The sequence below is a fragment of the Nelumbo lutea genome, chromosome 3, assembly GCF_056320005.1.
Source record: "Nelumbo lutea isolate HS-2025 chromosome 3, American lotus-T2T, whole genome shotgun sequence".
Lineage (NCBI taxonomy): Eukaryota > Viridiplantae > Streptophyta > Magnoliopsida > Proteales > Nelumbonaceae > Nelumbo > Nelumbo lutea.
The window spans coordinates 18913475-18933900 of record NC_142686.1 but is presented as its reverse complement, the minus strand read 5'-3'; the positions used below and the strand labels follow the sequence as shown (position 1 = coordinate 18933900).

The 20426-nt window shown below is 38.2% G+C and overlaps 2 protein-coding genes across 6 annotated transcripts; one reads left to right on the top strand and one right to left on the bottom strand.

The window, feature by feature from the left end:
* Positions 1-41: 41 nt before the first annotated feature.
* LOC148863360 (DNA binding protein) lies at positions 42-15085 on the top strand. Of its 5 annotated transcripts, XM_088981641.1 has the most exons (17): positions 42-119; positions 217-348; positions 667-789; positions 1240-1347; positions 1437-1571; positions 2733-3045; positions 3127-3168; positions 3247-3344; positions 5216-5348; positions 5566-5937; positions 6152-8040; positions 8153-8238; positions 8339-8557; positions 9352-9480; positions 13568-13930; positions 14267-14382; positions 14646-15085. In XM_088981641.1, the coding sequence occupies exons 2-17, from the start codon at positions 241-243 to the stop codon at positions 14750-14752; spliced, it is 4341 nt and encodes a 1446-aa protein (XP_088837767.1). In that variant the 5' UTR covers positions 42-119; positions 217-240; the 3' UTR covers positions 14753-15085. The 5 variants fall into 5 exon arrangements, with proteins under 5 accessions (XP_088837767.1, XP_088837770.1, XP_088837771.1 ...); XM_088981644.1 differs by lacking the exon at positions 667-789; XM_088981642.1 differs by lacking the exon at positions 42-119 and having other exon boundaries at positions 130-348; positions 14697-15085.
* A 1649-nt stretch (positions 15086-16734) lies between these two features.
* Positions 16735-19992, bottom strand: LOC148863359 (putative UDP-arabinopyranose mutase 1). Its single transcript, XM_088979729.1, has 4 exons — positions 19385-19992; positions 17924-18174; positions 17675-17843; positions 16735-17267 (listed from the first exon to the last, which is right to left on the bottom strand). The coding sequence occupies exons 1-4, from the start codon at positions 19703-19705 to the stop codon at positions 16953-16955; spliced, it is 1056 nt and encodes a 351-aa protein (XP_088835855.1). The 5' UTR covers positions 19706-19992; the 3' UTR covers positions 16735-16952.
* Positions 19993-20426: the final 434 nt, after the last annotated feature.

Sequence of the window (20426 nt, the reverse complement as noted above, 5' to 3'; positions counted from 1 at the left end):
TTTTATTATTGTTGGAGGGGAGGTTTTTGTATTTTACCCTAAAAAGAACCCTGCCCCTCGCGCAGTCGCGCACGCGAGTTTCGTTCCCGCCATTTATACTCCAGGGCTTCTCAGTCCCCGTTCGTGTTTTTTTTTCTCTCTCTCTTTTTTTTTAATCTTTCTTTTTCCATTTCCATTTCTAATATCTCTTTCTGTCTTCTACTCTGTTAACATCAGAATCACATTCTTTCTTCATTTCTGATGGAGAACCCTAACAACAACGGAGAGAAACCTGACGGACTGGAAATAATCTCAATTGGGACACTCTACAAAGGGCCTTGGGACAAGAAGTACTGGAGCAGCTCTAGGGTTCGGATTTTCCTACTAATCTTCTCTCTTTTTTTTTTTTTTTGGTTTTCTTCATATAACTTCACAGTCGCATTAGAAATATTTTTTTTCTTCCTATTAGACAAACTATCGCCTGTAATGTTGCTTCTTAGTTTTTTCTTACCTCTATTTTATCCCTAAGGCTTCCTTTCAAATGATTCTGAACATATTTTGGCTATTCAGAGTTTGAGGTTGAAAGCTTAGTGAATGTAGATCATCTCCAGTTATTTCTCTTCTTATATATTTCAGTCTGTTCATTGGTGTTGAACTGTTGATTATAAGAAATGCCCATGTTTCTAGGGTGCGTTTGATGTTCAAAATCAAGCCAAGGCTCTTCAATTTCTGGAACACCGGTTGGATGCGATATGCCCCCGGTTTCTAGCTGGAATCGTTTCTGAGCCATTGCACATATTTGACCAAATGGTCAGCATACATTGTTGCTGAAATCTTCGGGAGTGTAAACATATAAGACGTGTTATCTTGGATGGTCTGCAACTCTGCATCGTTGCTATGTTGTCCACGAAATGTAGATAGAGCTGGATTTACGCTTGTCAATTGGTTCACTAGGTCTATTTATAGTCCCTGAGAATTTCCATCCTTCACGTGGATAGACTTATTAAGTTACCTTGTTCCATGGTGATCCAGGTGGTGTTATGTTATGGCCCTATTATTGATTTTTCCAGTTGCCACTACATTACATGAACTGATACCCAGGCACAACCGTATTCAGACTCTCTCTCTCTCTCTCTCTCTATACATACATGCATGATAAACTTTATTTCTTGTTTCCTAGTTCTATAGTGTATACTTGTGCTCTGCTTGTCTCTTATGATGTTAGTGTGGAAGTTCTGTAGTTCATTTGTTATTTTGCAGGGTAAAGACCGCTATCCTTATCCAGTTGGTTACCATTCCATTTGGACTCACGGTGGGAGTACATACAATATGGAAATTCAAGAAGGTCCTAAAGGGCCCTTGTTTGTGGTATGCTTTCAGGCTCAATTGCCTTTCATTTGTAATGATAGCTTTTGGAACATCATGATTTAACAAAATAATTGCTACTTTGCATGTAGATCACTTCTGCAGATGGACAATCATGTTCTGGACGGACTCCAGGTATTGCTTGGGATCACTTTCAGAAGCAAAGTGGCCCACGAATAAAGATGTGGCATGCAAAGAGATTTTCGGGCAAAATAGATGGTGTAGAAGTAATCCTTTATTGCTCTTGCCTCTTGTGAGCTTTCAATATTAACAGTCTAACAGGGTTCATAAATCTCGTTTTGCTATGTTAATTTGCTGGTATTAGACTTTTGGTATGCAAGTTTGCAAGTAATCAATCAACTGCTAAATGTAATTTTCTTGAAATATTAGGCAATGTTGAAGTTTTCTAACTGATGGTGGTTGAGCTGGGCCTGATTCTTTCAGTTCAGATTTTGGTTGGAACTTCAGATTATTTAGTTTTCTTTTGATTTTTTTTTGGGGAAATGACTAGGAAATTTGTACAAATACCTTTCCCATCTATACGGTTACTGGAGATTATTGATGATCCGGCTATTAAAACTCCACTAGAGTCCACTAGAGTTGACTTGCAAGTATCAGAAATTGATGGAAGACCTAAATATAATCATACTTTATACTGAATTGCTGATAGAGGCCATCTTAATGACACGAACTTGTATTGCTGTTGATGTCATTAATCAGCTTGTCTTCGACCCTTTTGTTTGATGGTTCTTTGAAGCTTTGTAATTTCTGGACTAAATTGCCTAAGACACTATTTTGTAAGATATACCTAGATGACTATGTGGTAAAATTAATTTTCCATTTGTTTTATTGTATATATTTTCAATTTTTGATAAATACCTAAAAGCAGAATAATCTCACAATTTACAATTTGATCATTTCAACCTTTATGTTTATGCCTATGATTTTCACAACATTGTTTGTTGCATGCATAAATCCCATGTATCATAAAGTTCTCTTGGAGCCATGCAGTCTGATCCCTTCCCCCAGCTCCTCCTCAAAAAAGAAAAAAAAGCATAACAAAAAAGAGATAGAAGGAAAAAATACATTGGTCTCAGGCCCCATTTTTGTGTCATAAAATTGGGCTGACAAGCATGATAATATAAATTGGAGCATGAGAGCAGCCACTTCGTGCATAAATGCCGGAGATTAGGTCTGTGCACCCCTCCCAAGATCTTAGATGGGACCAGTATTGGGTAATGGCCCTTCTAGTTAAGTTGTTTATATGTTTGCAGCTTTTTCTTTGATGCTTGGTTATCTAAATGCCAAAGATATTACTTGCAAATATCCAGTTTTGAAATCATATTCACTATCATGATAGTTGTGCTTTTCCTTACTATGACATGCAGCTTTTTGGGTTTAGAAATCCATTTGTCCAGCGATTGCTCCGAGAGCTTGTGGCAGATGTCAATGGAATGGCAGAACCAAGTTTATTTTCCCCCAATTTCTGCAATGGAGCTACTGCACTAGTGTGTGAAACAAGATCACCAAATTCATGTGCATACCCTGACCTGCTGCCATACTTTGATGAGCCACAGACTACTGAAGAGAGAAGTAGGAAACAGAAAGTTAAGGCTATGGATATGATCGGTGAGGTTAGCCCTAAAAAACTCCGGCCTGAAGACCTCTCAAACAATGTTGATGCTGCACTTCCTAGACAAGGTAATTGTAAACTTCATAAAGGCAAGACGCATATTGCTTCCTATAGTTCATCCGATGACTGTGAAAGTGAAACATGTACAGATCCAGGAGCATTGCCAGTGCCAGAGGACCTTGAAACTACAGGTGACACAGCAGTTGATCCATCTACAGTTGAGAATGGTTTGATTTTAAAATATGCTAAGTTTTGTGACCAACTTGCAGTGAAAGTCATAATTCCCCTTGAGCAGAGCAGGCTTGATAGTCCTGATCATTGCAGGTTCACCCATGTGGTTGATGAGTTTTCCAAAGAGGAGAAACTTGTAAGCATGAGCCAAGTCATTTATAAATATTTTGCCTGGTTATTTCTTTAATATCTTTGTTAGTTACAATATAAATATATGTGCTTGTTGCCTCTAGATATCCAAAATTAGTAACATGGTCATAAGCTTTGGTATTATTAACTTTTTTGAAAAGGTAAAAGAAAAAGAGGTTGTGCACAAATTCACAAGACCCATTTAAAAGAAGCTCCATTGATAAAAAAATCTTAGGGTCCGTTTGGTTCGCAGTTGGAATTGGAATCGGAATGGTCCATTCCCATAGTCTGTTTGGTTCATACAGAAATGGGAATGGAAATTAGAATCAGCAGGAATGGGATTTCATTCCCAAGGGAGGGGCAGGGAATGGCCATTCCCTCAAATGGGGGAATGCCATTCCAGCAGGAATGGGAATGAGATTCCGATTCCGCCCAACCAAACAGTTGGAATCGGAATAGCCCATTCTGATTCCGATTTCAGACCCCTATTCTCACGAACCAAACGGGGCCTTAGTGCTGCAAGTCTTCCTTACCCTGGATTTGGCTAAGCTATTAGCTGTTGCATTCAGTTCTCTACAATCCACCTAATCTATACTCTCAGCTCAGTCAGAATTTCCCTAATTGCATTCTGAAAATGTGAGTCTCCAAGGTGTACAGGTGTACAGCACTCTGGCACCAATGAATAATGCTTGTTGTGTCTCCTTTAATATCTAAGGGGGGGATTTAGGCACGTCAATGCAGAAATCTGCCAGTAGGGTCCTAACCTCTGCCTCATAAGAGTCTTTGTCCCCTATTGGATCGCTAAAATCCCCAAAAAGGTAGTTGTCTTTTCTGTAAAAAAAAATCATCAATGCCTTCCAGCCAAGGATTGAGGACTTACCAACCTTCAAAATGTAAAAGAATCTCCCATCCATGGGAGGGTGAACATGCACAGTGTGTGGGTCCTCCAGGGGAAGACTGGAGGGTTGTTGATAGGTTTCTTCTCTTGTCATCCCTCATCTTCCTTTTGAAAACATCTCTTGTGAACAATCAAGAATCAGGCAGATATAGACATCCCCTTATATCTCAAACAATAATTTTTTGATCTTGAAGATCGTTACAGCATGTATGGTGGCCTACTAATATGGCTTCCTCCTTTCTCCCAGCCCAATACAATTCCATTGGTATGGCATGTAAATTAGGATTTCTGGGGTCACTTTTTTTTGGGAGGCGGGGGTTAGACATATCCATGAAGAAGTTCAACAAGGCACATTATGCAAACCCAATGAAAGATGTAAGTGCAAACCGTCTTATTCTTCACAAAATATCCAGTGTGTTTATTTTTCCACAAATAGCTTCTATGGGACAAAGGAAATCCTACGTGAAACATGAGAGCCGGAATCTCTTCATTGAGAATGTAGATGTTTTGGGGTTAGTGGTAAGAGAGAGAGGGGGAAAGATCTAAGAAGATGCCAAAGGGAGTTTAAGGGACTAAACAAGCTGATCGGTAGTTTCCAAGGCCATGAGGGAGGATAAAAAACATCATTGAGGATATCAAATAAGACAGTAATCTCATCAAGTTTTATTCCTCAAGTGGTCTACAAATATAAGCTGCCAAGAAAGACCATGATTCAATACCATCAAACCTTAACCTTTCAGTAGTATTGACAACTTCCAGTTCTTCAGTTCTCAAAATATTTGAATCTAGGAGTTTTAACATTTTACTAAGAATTTCATTATACCTTGCTCTACTCTATGCTTCTTTCTAATATGTTTAGCACAGTAACATGAAATTACAAATTTACTTATTTAATAATTTAGGGTAATTTTTCATGGCTTAGTCTTGCTTGAAATTTGTTTTTCTTTAGTCAATGAAGAAGCATTCTTAATTTCCTACAGCTTGGTAGGTTACCAGATGCTGATATACAAGAATGTGGTGCTTCAGCAGCTAATGATGAAGAGATCTTTGTGGAGGAGTCGGAAATTATTAAGGATTTGGATCTTTGTGCCCCTGACACTTTGGATCTTCAAGGTAATAACATAAGCAGCTATAATCAGGGGTGAAGCCTGAGGGTATGCCCCCAAAAATTTGAGAAAACCCATATATATGGGAAGTGATAAGATGTGACCCTCATCCTAATAGGATGCCCCCTAAATGATGGATCTTGGCTCCACCTCTGTCTTTGTTCATTGGTTAAGCACATTCGTTGCATCCTTTGTTTATGAGTTAACTGGAGTAGCATATGCAGATAATATTGTTGATTCTGTTCCGGAGATATATGAGCAAAGTCCTTGCCATTCCAAAGATGAGCTAATTGTGGCAGAAACAGTTGTTTCTGAAGGGATACTAATAGAATCACACCCAGAAGAAGAAATGGGTATATCTTCTACTGCAAGCTCTGATAAGGGTGATTTTGATTCAGTTGGACAAGATGTAGCCAAATCAATGATGACAGTCCTGCTACCACAAGCTCTTCCTTTACTCAAGAAGACCTCAAGGAGGGAACGAACCACTCTTTGTGGTATGGGTTCCACTGAAATTGATCCTACTGCAAATTTAATTGGGTTGAAATCTTATGAGGAAAACAGTGGTGTTTACCACCTTTCCAACATATTACCAGGTACAGTTGTTTATGCTTAATTGCTTAGATCAAATTCAGTTCAAAATACGAGCATAACATCTATTGTTTAATTCAAGTCCATAAAGTATGACCAAAATATAGTCAAACTTTATACTTAATTGTTTAATTCATAGCCATACTTTTTTGTAAAGAGGAGCTGCCTCATCCCTGTAATTATTGTTTCTCTGACTCTTTTGATAATAATGTTTTGCAGGTAAGCTTGAAGCTGAAATTCCTGTTGAAAGTTCCGATTTGGACACTGAGGAAAATGTGCACATTAGTGAACCTCTATGTCCAGATATCAAAAATTCTGAAGACGTTAAGTCTATCATACAAGACAGTTTTGAGGATGATCAGTGTGATTTTTCGGTGAACGAGAATAGATCAATGTGTTCTGATTTTGTTGAAGCTGATCAAGCACCTTTGTCTAAAGACAAATGTGATCCTCATACTTTGGAATTGTTTCAAAGTCTTGATGGGAAAAATTCTTTAGTATGTCATTTTGGAGACTGTAGCAACAAGGAAACATTCTTTCATGATAAAGTATCCATGACCCATGAAAGATTGGAGAAGGGTGAGGTTCTCCCATTTGGTCCCCCTTTAGGGTACATATCTCCCAACAAGCCAATCTTTGTTGAAGAATCTAAGGTTGCTTCAATGACTTTGAATAGTTCTTTACATACTGAAATTCATTGCAAGATGGATTGTTATATAAAGGATCTTGAAATTGCATCTATACGTATGGAAGGGCCTCCTGTCTTAAAGCTGGCCTTTTCCAAGTATAATGATGGTCAGTCTCCCCATGCTGAAAATACATCAAAAACTGATGTAGCAAATTCAAATCCAACCAATGAACCATCAAATGTTCTTAGCTTCCGGAATGATGAAACTGCACTTGATCCTAAATTGATTGCTTTGTCTTCAGAAGCAACACTCCTTGAACAAGTTTTTTCATCTTCTGGTTCTACCAAGAATTTGGAAACTGTGAGTGGTCAACATTGTGAAACTAAAATTATCCAATATCATCGCAGACACTGCTCTAAAGCTTCAAATTTTCAAAATAATAACATTCATTTAGATAAGGCCGTTTATAATGCCCATGAAAATGAATATAATCCTGACAGCTGTGAGTTATCCAATATGACAAGTATAAGAAATGCTAACTTAGATGGCAAGTTAAGCTCTGTGCATGTTTTCCAGAGGGAAGTTGATGACATAATGGGGTCTACTGCAACAAGTTGTGCCTCCATTCAGATACCTGGTGTAGTACCTTCAATTCGAGGATACGATGGTCCTCTCTCAGAAAGTATAATTTGTAGGACTGTCAGAGATGGTTTGGTTCCTTTGACAAGTCCTGCCACAATGAATTTGTGTGCTACAGAAACTGGCCAAGTTGGTGCTCCAGAAGAAGGCCCAAATAAAAAAGTGTCGGTAGTCAGTGAAATTATACTTGACAGACAAGATAGTCAATTACACAGCAAAAATGCTGTTGGTGAACCCAAAAGCATATTGTTCAATGTTACACCCACTGTATCCCAAAATCAAGCAGTTGCTGCTCATGCTGCTAAGGGTGATGATACCTCAAGCTTTCTTGATCCTCCTGTTGCACACACAGAAAAATGTGAAATTGTTAATCAGATGGTTGGACCATGCAACCTTATAGAGTGCAGTAATTCCGTGTTACGGTTACAGGAAGAGGAAAGCTCCACTGGTAACAGCAGATGTATTTTTAAGGATATTCCAGATCCTCTCACGGAGCCTAGCAATTATCAAGACCGCAATAATGTGCTTTCTATTTGTGAGTTACAACAGAAATATCTGTTCAAGGACAATTGCTTTGAATTGGAGACAGAACCTGATAATGAATCAAGGGGCTTTGTTGAGCTTGTAGGACGCTATGTACACCCTGCCCCAGTTCTGTCTGTAGCTTTGAGCACAAAAGGATATGCTATTCATATTTGTGTTTTATGTGGCATTCTGTTGGATGAGGATAGAACAGTTTTTATCTACAAGATTTCAACCAAGGAGCAAAGTGGAGGTTGTCCTTTAGTGGCTTACTCTTCAATCATGTTTCCAGTTATTAAAGACAGATTTGGTAGAGAGGTATGTTTTAAAAAATTCCTTACATGCATTCATGAGATTTTTTCTCTCTATTTCCTGCTAGTATGCTTAGGCGCTTGTAATATTTATGTGACATTTGTGTTTCTTTTTCTAGATTTCCTTTGAAAGACAAGGATTTCAATTCACTCCTGATGGGGACTGCCTTGTTTGTCTTAACAGTATCAAGGCACCTTCTTGCAGGTTGCTCACCTTGTTCCTTGTTTTTGTATATATTAGTTCTTAACTACATGAACTCAAAGAAATGAAACCAGTACTAATGGAACATGCATTTTTTTTGCAGGGATCAGAGCATTCATTGTTTGTGTTCTGCTTGTACATCAAATTCCTTTGAGGAGAATGCTGTTAAAGTTGTACGTGTACAAATTGGTTATTTTTCAGTCGTGACCAAGTTGAAAACAATTGAGAGGGTCCGAAGTTTACTGGTTTGTGAACCAAATCATCTTGTTGCTGTTGAAGAGAGTGGAAGATTGGATGTTTGGGTCATGAATTCAACATGGAGGTGATTTGGTGTCAAACATATAAAGTTCATAGTTAGATTGTTTTTTATGCGCTTCAATATTATCGGGAGCTAGGCCTATCAGGCCATACAGATCACACTTCTAGCTTCTTGTGGCCATATATTTCTATTGTCAAACACTCAAATTTGCTAATTGATCCTTGGACAAGACCTTTGGTAATTGATTCTATATGCTAGAATGTTGTAGATTTTTTACGCACATGGACATTAGTAGATGATGTTAATTATGTCTACAACATAATTCCTCATTAATTAAGATGAAAGATGTATCCTTCAAACAGGGTTTCATATGGTGCCAACTACAGATGGCCATATTGGTTTCTGCACACAAGAGCAAGTTCCTGGAGCAACATGATAGCAAATAATATTGGAATTTTTATTAATGAAGGAAAGAAATAATAATATGATTGGAGTATGGAGGAGAAATCAGACAGTCAGGATTAGGATGTTTTTTATATCATGTTATTGTATGTACGAGGTCTTCATGTTGAAGAGCAGAAGAATGAGAGTAGTGTATACCCTACATGATCTTCTCTCAATCTATTTATACTAATAACCAGCAATTAGTGTATACCCTCTCATGTCTTTTAAACATTGATTGCAACATGATAATTCAAATAAGGTGTGCTCTGATGCTTATTTCTATTTAGCCAACACATGTTCTGTGTTTATAGATAGTGACATACTGTTTTCAGCTGTGTACTTTTGAGTTTCAATTGAGAAACATTAATGTATTTGATATTATCTAACTTGTTTTTATCAATTCACATTTGCAGTGCACAGGTAGAAGAGTTTATTTTACAAAGCTTTGATTGCATATTTCCTTGCTTGATGGAGTTGAAAAGAATTCCAAACTGTTCTACTCTGATTATTGGTCACAATGGTTTTGGAGACTTTGGTTTGTGGTATGTAGAATTATAGGCATTGCAAGCTTGAGTCTTTTACTTCTTTCTAAAACAAAAGTTTGTTGAAGATACTGGCCTTCCCAAACAAAACAAGATATACCATCTGCATTTTCTATAGGAATTGCTTAATTAGTAAACATCATTGGACATAATTTTCTCTGTCTGTCTTGTGATATTCCAGTATAGAGCACCTAAATTTTATTGTGTTTTATCTAGGAATAATTTGCAATGTTGTTTGTCTCAAATGCAACTACACGCTAATCACTTTTTTTGTGCACTTTGTGCTTGTACAACCAAAGTTTTGGTGACTAATTTGGGGAACATTGTTCTTTTATGTGTAACTTTCTGCCTCTAGAACTTTATTGAACATCATTACATCAACTTTCAGCTCATTAGCTAGACTTGTAACTTTCCATCTACCAAGCCATCCGGAAGTCTTGCAATTAGTTAGGTTGTATAGGTCAAGTTATTGGTTTTATTAGCTCTTGAAGTAAACCAACTTTGTTACTTTTAGGCTACCTGTGGTATTTGTTCTTTTGTTTTTTCATCATTGGTGGTTCACAGCTGCCAGTTCATTGGTTTCATGGATCCCTAAGGCTGTGTTTGGTTTGAAGTAAAAAGTAGGGGAAGGAAGGGAAAGGCAGGGAAACCTTTACAAACCTTGTATAGGTTTCCTTACATTTCCCTTCCTTTCCATACTTTTTCCTTCAAATTAAACATAGCCTAAGGGATCCATTGACTAGCACTTTCTATCAAGTAATGAGATTGATAACAAGATGATGCTTGCTTTGACAGAGGAAGGCTGGTAAAGGGTATGCCCAACTCCTAATGACACTAAATGTTCTCATTCTATTGTTGAATCCAAAGAAAAGTTGGTGTTTGCCTTGGCAATAGCATTGGAGGGTGTAGAATAACTAATAACAAACTTCTATTTCACAAATTTATAAAAAGATTATGGTTAGCAATCCGTAAAAAGGAAAAAAACAAAGAAAGCTAATAGCAGATCCATGCAAGAAAGCTGGTTCCTTGGTCAAGGTAAAACTTGCTAGCAACAATCTATTGCCAGGTAATCTTTAAGCATTCTCAAAACTTGGTTAAAGCAGAATGAGAAGATTCCTTGGTTTTTCAGAAACAAATTCAAACATTTCAAGAGGTTCTCAAGGGAAATGCAGCTGATATTTCAATGGGCTCCTAGGTCAGCAAATGGCTTAGCTGACCATCTAGCAAAGCAAGGGGTAAATAGAGCAGATTGCTTCTGGGCTCAATTGTGAGACTGATCATCAATTTGTCTTTGTATTCTATTGTTGGTAGCCGAAGCTGCCCATGTTTCTATATTCTCTTTTTTCTCTAAGTGATGAAATTTTCTTTGATTACTGATAATAAAAATGGATACAGAGATTTAGAAGCAAATGATTATCTACCAGTTTCATGGTCTGCACAAGTGCAATAAATGGGAAAAAGTTACATGCAAATGCCTCAAGGTTTCTGTTGAACTTGAACAACATAAATTGAATTCTCAGAATGGTCAGGAGACTCAAGACTCACAAAGAAAAAGAAAGTGAACAATCCAGAATCAAGTGGGTGAATGAGTAATTTTAAGTTCGTGTGGAATGAAGAATGATGATTTTCTAGAGGATGATATCCAAGATATTATTTCAAAGAATAGAAGAAGAAAGTTACAAGTGTTGACCTGTAGCCTTCACCATAGCTAGTCTCAAACTACTGAGCAAGGCAGAATTTTCAAACCTTCATTGTATAAGAAATGAAACTAATAGCATTTCTTAAAAACAAGGGGCGCTCTGGAAGATCATACTGGCAGAAGATGGCAGCAACGTGCTTTGACTAGAGGATCATGCTGTGGGAGACTCTGGAGGAGATGATGGTGGAAGTGGCTCAATTGAAAAGTCAAGTGAGGAAGTTTGAGAAGGTACAGATGAATCAGAGTTGAGTGATGATTGTTTTTCAGTTGATCAGGTGGGTCATTTTCATAATTTTGGGTCCTTGTGTCCTGAAGCTAATGTCCCCTTCCGTCAAGCAATGGTACTGCAAGTTTTGGAAGATTCTTCAGGTGACACTGGGACCAGTCTGGTTGGGGTGGAGGATAGCACGTTTTCTCAAAGGAGCTTAGAAAATTTTTTAGTTAAAGAGGTGGTTGTCGAAAGGGTTGGAGTGGATTTGGGTAGAAAGAAGGTTTTTCCAGTCTCTGATGGAATGGTTGATGTGAAGAAATTTAGAAGTTCAAACAATCTCAGTTGGTGCATGTTGCAAAGGTATTTTATTGTTTAAAAGATGGGTTGCAGGAAAGTCCTAATTCAGAAGGTGTCTGGTGGGGATGGTGTTGACAGGCAGGTTGTTTCTGCGGTGAGTGTGCAAGGAGAGATCGAGAGTTGAGAGGTTGGAAGCATTCAAGGAAAAAGAGAAAGATAAGGATGAGAATAGTGGAATCTTAAGGAAAGATAGCAAGTTAACTGAAGATACAAGAGATGGATGATGGTCTGGATGTGGAGTGACTTGCGAAGAGGGATATTGAGATTGGCAAGGCTTTGGAATCATTTTTCCTGGGTGGGTGAAGCTTTTGATAGAAAAGCCTCTGAAATTGTTAAAAGAAGAAATGAGGAGAGGCAGAAGAAGACCTCTCTAAAGGAAGGAGGGGGTGTGTGGGATGAGGGATGTCTGGAAGAGGATCTTGATGGGGAGGAGTAATTTTGCCTCTATGAAGAGTATGTTGGAGATGTATTTCTGATCAGGGTTGCTGATGATGAGTTGGAGTGTTGTTTCTGTGAGTTTCTTTTTCCTGGTTGGGTTTGCGTAGGTTGTGTGTTTTTATCTTTGTAGTTGGGTTTTCTTTAAGTTCTCTTGGGGTGATTTATCACCTTCCCTCTGTAGTTTCTCCTTTTTTGTTTTCAATGAATTTTATTTTAATGTAGGTTGTGAGTGTTTTATCTTTGTAGTTGGGTTTTCTTTAAGTTCTCTTGGGGTGATTTATCACCTTCCCCCTGTAATTTCTCCTTTTTTGTTTTCAATGAATTTTATTTTAGTATAGGTTGTGAGTGCTTTATCTTTGTAGTTGGGTTTTCTTTAAGTTCTCTTGGGGTGATTTATCACCTTCCCCCTGTAATTTCTCCTTTCTTGTTTTCAATGAATTTTATTTTAGTATAAAAAAATGGGTGCTCTGGATATCAATAAAAAATGGATGCTCGGGATATGCTGAACATTTTTGTGCTGCACTTGTGCACTTCCATTTAGTCTGTGGCAGGTGTCCTATTACATGTGTGGCCTGATTAACACCAATATAAGGGGATACCTGTCACAGACTGAATGGAAGTGCACAAGGAGAGCACAAAAAGTACTGCAGATCCCAGCTCTCCAAACATTGCCCTTTAGTGCAGTTGCACAATATCCAAATTATACTTAAGGAGTTGCAATCCATAGGGTTTGCATTAATATTATCAGAATAATGGCTTTGCAAGCATATTCTCTTACTTAATGCAGATAAGTGAAGTTATTGATCACCTTCCTTATTCCTATGTCTTTGTCTTATAATCCATTGACGAACATATTTTTTTCTTTTTTATTATTCACCAAGGGGAATGCATTTGACATGGCTTGTGTGTGTGTGTTATTTGATGGACAAAATAGCATGTTACCATCAAGCCATGACACATTTTATTAACAATCAACTATGGCTACTGGAATTTGAGCCCAGGTCTCTACACCAGCTTTTGTGTTTACAATTTATACAGCTTTCAGTATTTTGTTTATGTTTCCTGCAATTTATTTATGCTATAATAAGATTCTCTAGACGTAAGTTTCATATGAGATGCTCTGGATCTGGAATCTGCTCATGACTCCCATAAATGCATCTATTTCCTTGTTTGTTCTGTATAGTTCAGTTTCATGTAACTGAATATGCTCTCTCCTATCTCATTGGCTTTGTTGTGTTGTTTCTTGTAATTTTCCTTTTCATCTCTTCATTTGCTTTGTTATTCTTTAGTCAAAATTTATCCCATTCTTTATCTTTTTCCTCTTATGGTTTCCACTATCTGCTTTCAGTCTTTGATGCATAATGGTTTTTAATTTATTTCAGGGATATCTCTAAACGAATTTTCTTGTCAAGGTTTTCTGTTCCAAGCAATTCAATCTTTGGGTTCCTTCCAGTTGGCTTGTTTAGTTGGCAAAGAAAAGATACTCTTTCTTCCAGTACTAATGCAGAACACATAAAAAAAGTGACTATGGTTGCAAAAGAGACGTGGTTTTCGGGGGCTGATGAAAATAATATATTTCATACATTGGATGCTGAAGATATAGCCATCTGGCTTCTTGTCACCACTGCTGCTTCTGAGCATCTTCAGAATCAACCAAATGATTGCAAGACTAGTCCAATTCCGTTGTGGAGGCTGGCTTTGTTGGTGAAAAATATAGCAATCTTAGGAAGTGTACTGGATCCAAGGTGCTTGTGGATCGTATGTTTCTTAATTTAAAAATTCACCAAAGTTGTCAAGGCAAGGAAAGATGCCTGGTAGTGCCTAGATGTAACCATAGACAGTTTAGACCCTGAAGAAGCAGATGGCTTCCATATTAGATTGGGAAAAAATGAACGGAAAGAAAAATAACGCATTATGATTCTTGGTCAATGACAACATGATATGCTAGAGGCTAACCGGTTTTAGTGTATCAAGTTGTCAATAGTGCCATCAATTAACTCCTGTTAATGGAAGACTAATTGATAGATCAGACATTTGCTATTGCCTGTTTAGAGTTTTAAATCTTTTAACTTGCCATGCAGGGCTTCCACTGCTAATGTATCAGTTGGACATGGGATTATTGGTACTCATGAGGGGCTGGTCTACATGTGGGAGTTGTCTACAGGAACCAAACTTGCTGATTTGCATCATTTCAAAGGTAAGCATAAGATTGCCTCTGGTACATTGTCACCTTGAAATTTGCCTTTGGGAGCTCGAATTGAGATATATTTTAACCTAGTAATGGATCCGATTTTCTTATTTATTTTGGAATTGATTTACTCGTAAATATAGGTGATATTTGAATACCTCAGTGACCATAATGGCCACTTTTGGTGGTTTAATTCAAATCACTAGCAACAGATCCGATTATGCAGCTTTGAAATGTTTATTTTCTCCTTTCTCATCTTTGTTTTGTATCAGGTGGTAGGGTTTCATGTATTGCTGCTGATTCAAAGTCAGGTGTATTTGCAGTAGCTGGTGATGAATGTCAGTTGTTGGTGTATGTACACTCTCCAAGGGTTTTTTAAGAATTTCAGAGTCAGAGGCACCTAAATTGACAAAGCTCATTTTCTATTTGGCGAGATGCCACATTACTTTACACTGGTTACTAAGCTGGGTGGAATCTGCAATTTATGATGAGGCCCAGAGTGCCGTCACATTGATCCATGGGCTTGGCACATTTTATGGTAAACCACTCCGTGCTTGGCAAAAGCATGTAAATTTAACTACCAATAAAAAAGCATGTAAATTAAACCTACAACAAAATTTTTGGATCTCATTCTCAGGTTGTCAAGATTAAATGGATGCATGTAAATAGTGGCTAATAAATAATCATTCTTTTGCAGCGTTTTTGTCCATAATTTATTGTTTCTGACTTGAGATAATAAAAAAAGGTCCATAAAAGACATTGCAGGCATTTTACCACTCATTGAGTCATTGGAATAGCATTATATGGGGCACAATGATTTTATACTATATTACTCTTTTTTTGTTGTACAGACATATGGGGCAATGATTTTCCTCTCAACCTCGATCTCGAAATGGGGAATTTTCTGATGTTCTTGCTTTCTTTTGTGGATCTCGATGATGACCCAATGCATTAATAGGATTTAACTGCAGAGCTACGTTGGTTAAATTGATTGTTTTCATAAATGCATTAAGCATCAGCTTGAGCTTCATCTGTCCAGGAAAATCTATGATGCATTGATGCGGAAAAGATATGGTATGGAAAGAGTTTTGACCAATCAAAACGCACTCATGAATTTTGATCGAACCCTAAAAAGTCAAAATAACCAAGAAAAACAAACCGATTGGTTTTAGTTTTTAATTTTTCCAAAATCCGGTGACATCAGTTTGGTTAAAAAAAAAGATGGTTTTAGTTTTCGCAGTCCAAAAATCCCAAAAAAAAAGTCTTTGACAGCATCAAGCTCATGCTTGATGTCTATTACATTTATGACAACATCAATTTAAACCATCCGTATGAAGTCTCAACCAGCCGGAACTGTATATAGAACAAATTGAACCGCATAATTGGGGAGTATAAGAACCAATTTACCTCTGCAGGTTGGACAGATGGGTTCGATTATGATATGTAAAAGATATGATATATCCATATCCGAAAAACAGCTGACCAACAAACTGGAATCATAAACGTGGTAACTAATAAAGTGTTATTTGATCAAAATTCATGGGTGGTTTTGTTAACTGCCTGGTTAAAACTCTCTCCATATCTTTTCCGCATTATTGGTTGACCAAAACCAAACTATTCCCTTCAGTTTTTCCAAACACCCAACTGATTGGTTCAATTAACTGGATTTTTTTAATTCAATTTTATCAGTTCAGTTCAATTTTTTCGTTTTTGATGATTACCCCTAATTGAACCTGCAGTTCTGGTTGCGGTACAACTGAATCATTCAGCAAGGATCAACCGATTGAGAGTTGTCATAGATGTTAAATGATTTTTATTTGTATTACATCCAAATCCACAGAAGCCATTGGTTCAATTTTCAGAACTACGCAGTTCAATCAGTCTTTTTTATGTCATCTTTTTGAAAGAAATTAAGATTAAGTTGCCGAAATCCTCCACTTTATCAAGGTTGGTCATCGGCCCCTCTAGATCCCAATTGATCGTTTTCAAATGTGAAGTTTAGATCCCACGAATCGTCATGCTCCTGGTTCTACGCACTAAAATTAACATTCAGAATGTTTGAAATCCTCCACTTTTGGAGTGGATTAATTCGAATTTTGAACTAAAAAAGAAAGCCAAATTGAGTCCTCCCAAGTTGGTTTATGGTTTAATTTTGTGCTCTTGTCAAACAAATGATTTTTAATTGTGATAGGTACAAAAATGAGTTCAAAATTGGCCTTTCATGGCGCTTTGTGGGACTCAATTTGGCCTTTTCTGAGTTGAAAATTTGAACTCAATCCCACCGCAAAAGCCAATGATCCCCACCAACTAAATTTGTTTCTTACAATCCACTACCACCTTATCATTGCTCAATCAAACATGTGATGCACAAAATTTCAATATAGGAATTAGGAACCGATTTCTTATTGTTCTAAACTCAAATGAAAAAAAATAAAAAAAAAAATTGCATCACCTGCAAAAAAAAAATAAAAAATAAAAACTTACATCCAAAAGCTAAGCGATTACTAAGTCCAGACTAGTAAAGACAGTGGTGACGAATGTTAGCCAAGGTCTTCTAATGCAGTTCCGCTGGGTACACTTCAAGCAGCATTCCCAGATGGGTTGAGCTCATCCCAAGCTTCGATCCATGTGACCATGGCATCTGCTAGCTTGACAAAGTAGGGATCTACTTTCCCAAGCTTTTCCTTAACCTGCTTGGAGAGTTCAATGTAACACTTCTGAACTGTGGTGCATTCCATTGGAATAGTCAGAGACTGAAAGAAAGGGATTATCTCTTCTTGCCAATAGATACCATTGTATTCTTTCTTCAGGTTCACAAATGGGTTACTTGCTTTGCTGTGCCAGATGTAGGGCAGACCGGTTTTGATTCCCCATCCCAAATGATCGCATATGACCTAAAAATCTCAAACCAGATTGAAGACAACAATAAATTGGCTTGAAGCAATAAACCCACGCAAATCACTAATTAGCAAAAGGCTATAAACTTAAACACATTGCCCTACAATGTCGATTAATAAGATGGTGTTTGGTGTCAATGCCATTTCTCCAAGGCGTTGTATGTAAGCATTTTCTCATATCCTTTGTTAGGTTAAGTGTTTTTTTCAAGAGTTTTCCAACTATTGCGAGTAACAGAGCAACAGTCTCACCTCGGGTTCTGTGGCCTGAGAAAATGGCAATGATACCAAACAAGATCTAAGCAACAAAAAGAAATAAATAATCTAGTTTGACAGCCTTGCACTGAGTGAAGCCGAGTTCACATCACAATAAAACTCAAAAGGGGAGAGAGAGAGAGAGAGAGTACCTTGGTGCACCAACCGGCCCACATATCATCATAGCGTCCAATTGGTTGGCGATCACCCATGAGTCCAAAGTACATTGCTGGACCAATGAGTTCCCGATTGAATGCTAGATTCATACCACACATGGGGAACAGAGTGCCCTTAGGTATGGTCATAACTGCATCTACATACCTGATAGAGATAAGCTAAAGATTAAGAAACATGGCAGAAAAGCAGATCTCAAGATCTGATATATGAAGGATCTCCAATACCTGGTGTTTCTTTCAAGAGGCTTGACAAGCTGGGTGGGGGCATCATAATCTGGAATGTTGAGCCAAAGGCCATGGGAAACAACTGTGGGAACACCCTCACGGAGACTGAAAGGGTACCCACGGACAAAGTCTGCACCATCTCGGTAAGGATCATATAGGGTATTGAAGAAAAAAGGAGTGGATGGGGAGAGAATATTCTTGATGTGCTGCTCAAGTGCATTGATCTGTTTGCCAGATGGATCCTTCGCAACCTGTACACATCAAACATCAAAATCAATTGAATAATAAACCATAATTGAGAAAAGCGGAGTCAAGAAGAAAAACAGACACACAATCATCTTGGAAAGATCCACCCATTTGGAGATCAGATAATGGTATTGCCAAAAGAGAAATTAAGGAATTATTAGCCAGCCAGAAATAATCATGAATCATCTTGGAGATAACCCACCCATTTGGAGATCAGACAATGATATTACCAGAAGGCAGAAGAGAATTAAGGAATTAATAACCAACCAGAAAGACAAACACACACAATCATGAATCATCTTGGAGACTACCACACTACCACCCACTTGGACATCAGATAATGGTAATTATCAGAAGAGAAACTAAGGAATTATTAACCAACCAGAAAGACAAACACACACAATCATGAATCATCTCGGAGATACCCACCCATTTGGAGATCAGATAATGGTGTGACCAGAAGAGAATTAAGCAGTTATTAACCAACCAGAAAGACACACACAATCATGAATCATGTTGGAGCGTCCCACCCATTTGGAGATAACGGTATAACCAGAAGATTAATTGAAAAAACCATTGACGAGGAAATAACAATGGTGCCAAGAACCAGCAACAATTTCCCTAATCTCCACTGGCACCCTATGACGCATAGGACAAATAATCAAATTGATGGGCTACTTCTGCTTTGCCACGTGGCAAGAAAAAAGTTCTAAACGTCTGGCAATTTCAGAAAAATGACATTTTTAATCAATTAGTCAACTGGATGGAAGATGGAAGATGGAAGCACCAGACAGTATTATAAATTCAAAATTAAGCAGATAAGAGATACAAACAACAAAGTCAGATCCAGTGTCAACAATGCCATCATGCCCCTAAAGAACTCAAAAAAAGAAAATTGAAAAACATCTTTCAATCTTCTGAAAGCATCTTTCACAAAAATTAAAACGAGAAAAAAGTATATGAAAACATCAGAGTCATGTAACTTCAAACAAGAAAGAAAAGGGCTTTAAATCACATCAAATCTGGTTTTTCACAAACCCCATCAAGACCCAATCTTGGCCACAAATTAAAAAAAAAAAAAAAACAAAACAAAAATAACAAAACCAACAAAAAAGCACCCACAACCCATTAAGATCCAAACTTTCTCCCCAAACCCAAAAGCGACGCCGCATAACCAAAGACCCACCTTACAGAGGCATAAACAGGAACACTTACAAAGCAGTCATCATCAATGGTAAAGATATACTTCTTCTTGGACACCATGTAGCCGAAGCAACGGCAGGCAGAGTCCTTGAAGGAAATGCAAGAGGCCTTGGGACCAAGAATCCTGTTAATGTCGTTGCGGTTGTAGAGATCGAAATCGAACCCCGGAGGAACTTTGATGGTCTTGGAGGGATCACCATCCTGAACGATGATGAGATGGTAAGGCTGGAAGAAAGGCCTCCACATCTCAAGAAAATCGAGGTTCCGGATGGTGGGTATCACGATATCGAGTTCATCCTTCAACAGGGGAGTAGGAGAGGGTGCTTCCGCCATTGCAGAGACGGAAGAGATATGAAGGAAGTCCGACCGGAGTAGACGACGAAGAGAAGGAAGAGACTTTCGAAATTTGAAGGAGAGGTCAAGCGGAGGAAGATTGGAAGAATAGTGTGCGTTGTAGATTATAAAAGATCTCGGAGGAGAGGAAGCACGTGCGAAGGCGGCTGGCTGGCACGAGCAGAGAGAGAGAGAGAGAGAGAGAGAATTGCGACTGCGACGTGGCGGAACCTTAGCGGTGGGTGACTGGTTCAAGGCCGCCAGTGTTTTTGGACCCTTGTGTGGATTGGAGCACTGGAACCAGGCTCCCTCTTATTCCTATTTTGTAGGGTCCAAACTCCAAACTCCAAATCCAAAGATTAGGTGAAGCTGATTTAGGCCTTTCGGTCGTACACGTGTCAGATCAACCACGTGTAAATGATCGATTCGTGCACATTTCGGGAAACTGGAGACTCGAGAGATGGTTTTCTGTTTGGGGAAATAAAGAAAATAAAATCAAACCAAACAGAGGAAGTGAAAACCAGAATTAGACAATGGGAGGAGAGAGGGAAAGAAGGAGATTGATGGAAACCGGAAACGACAAAGAAAAATTGTGGGAAACGATTACAATTTTCAAATCCAAATCCAGCTCCAAGCCGCCAAAGTCCAAACCCATGGAAGGAAAACGCGTCTAAAGTCTAAACCAGAATCAGCTGAACGCAGTGACTGTGTGAATGGAGTG

Coding starts and splice junctions, on each gene's coding strand:
- LOC148863360 (XM_088981641.1), top strand. CDS start 241: ATGGAGAACCCTAACAACAACGGAGAGAAACCTGACGGACTGGAAATA. Junction 1,348..1,436: donor CTAAAGGGCCCTTGTTTGTG/GTATGCTTTCAG, acceptor CTTTGCATGTAG/ATCACTTCTGCAGATGGACA. Junction 9,481..13,567: donor TTTGGAGACTTTGGTTTGTG/GTATGTAGAATT, acceptor AATTTATTTCAG/GGATATCTCTAAACGAATTT.
- LOC148863359 (XM_088979729.1), bottom strand. CDS start 19,705: ATGGCGGAAGCACCCTCTCCTACTCCCCTGTTGAAGGATGAACTCGAT. Junction 17,844..17,923: donor CCTCTTGAAAGAAACACCAG/GTATTGGAGATC, acceptor TATCTCTATCAG/GTATGTAGATGCAGTTATGA. Junction 17,268..17,674: donor GGGCCGGTTGGTGCACCAAG/GTACTCTCTCTC, acceptor TGAGATTTTTAG/GTCATATGCGATCATTTGGG.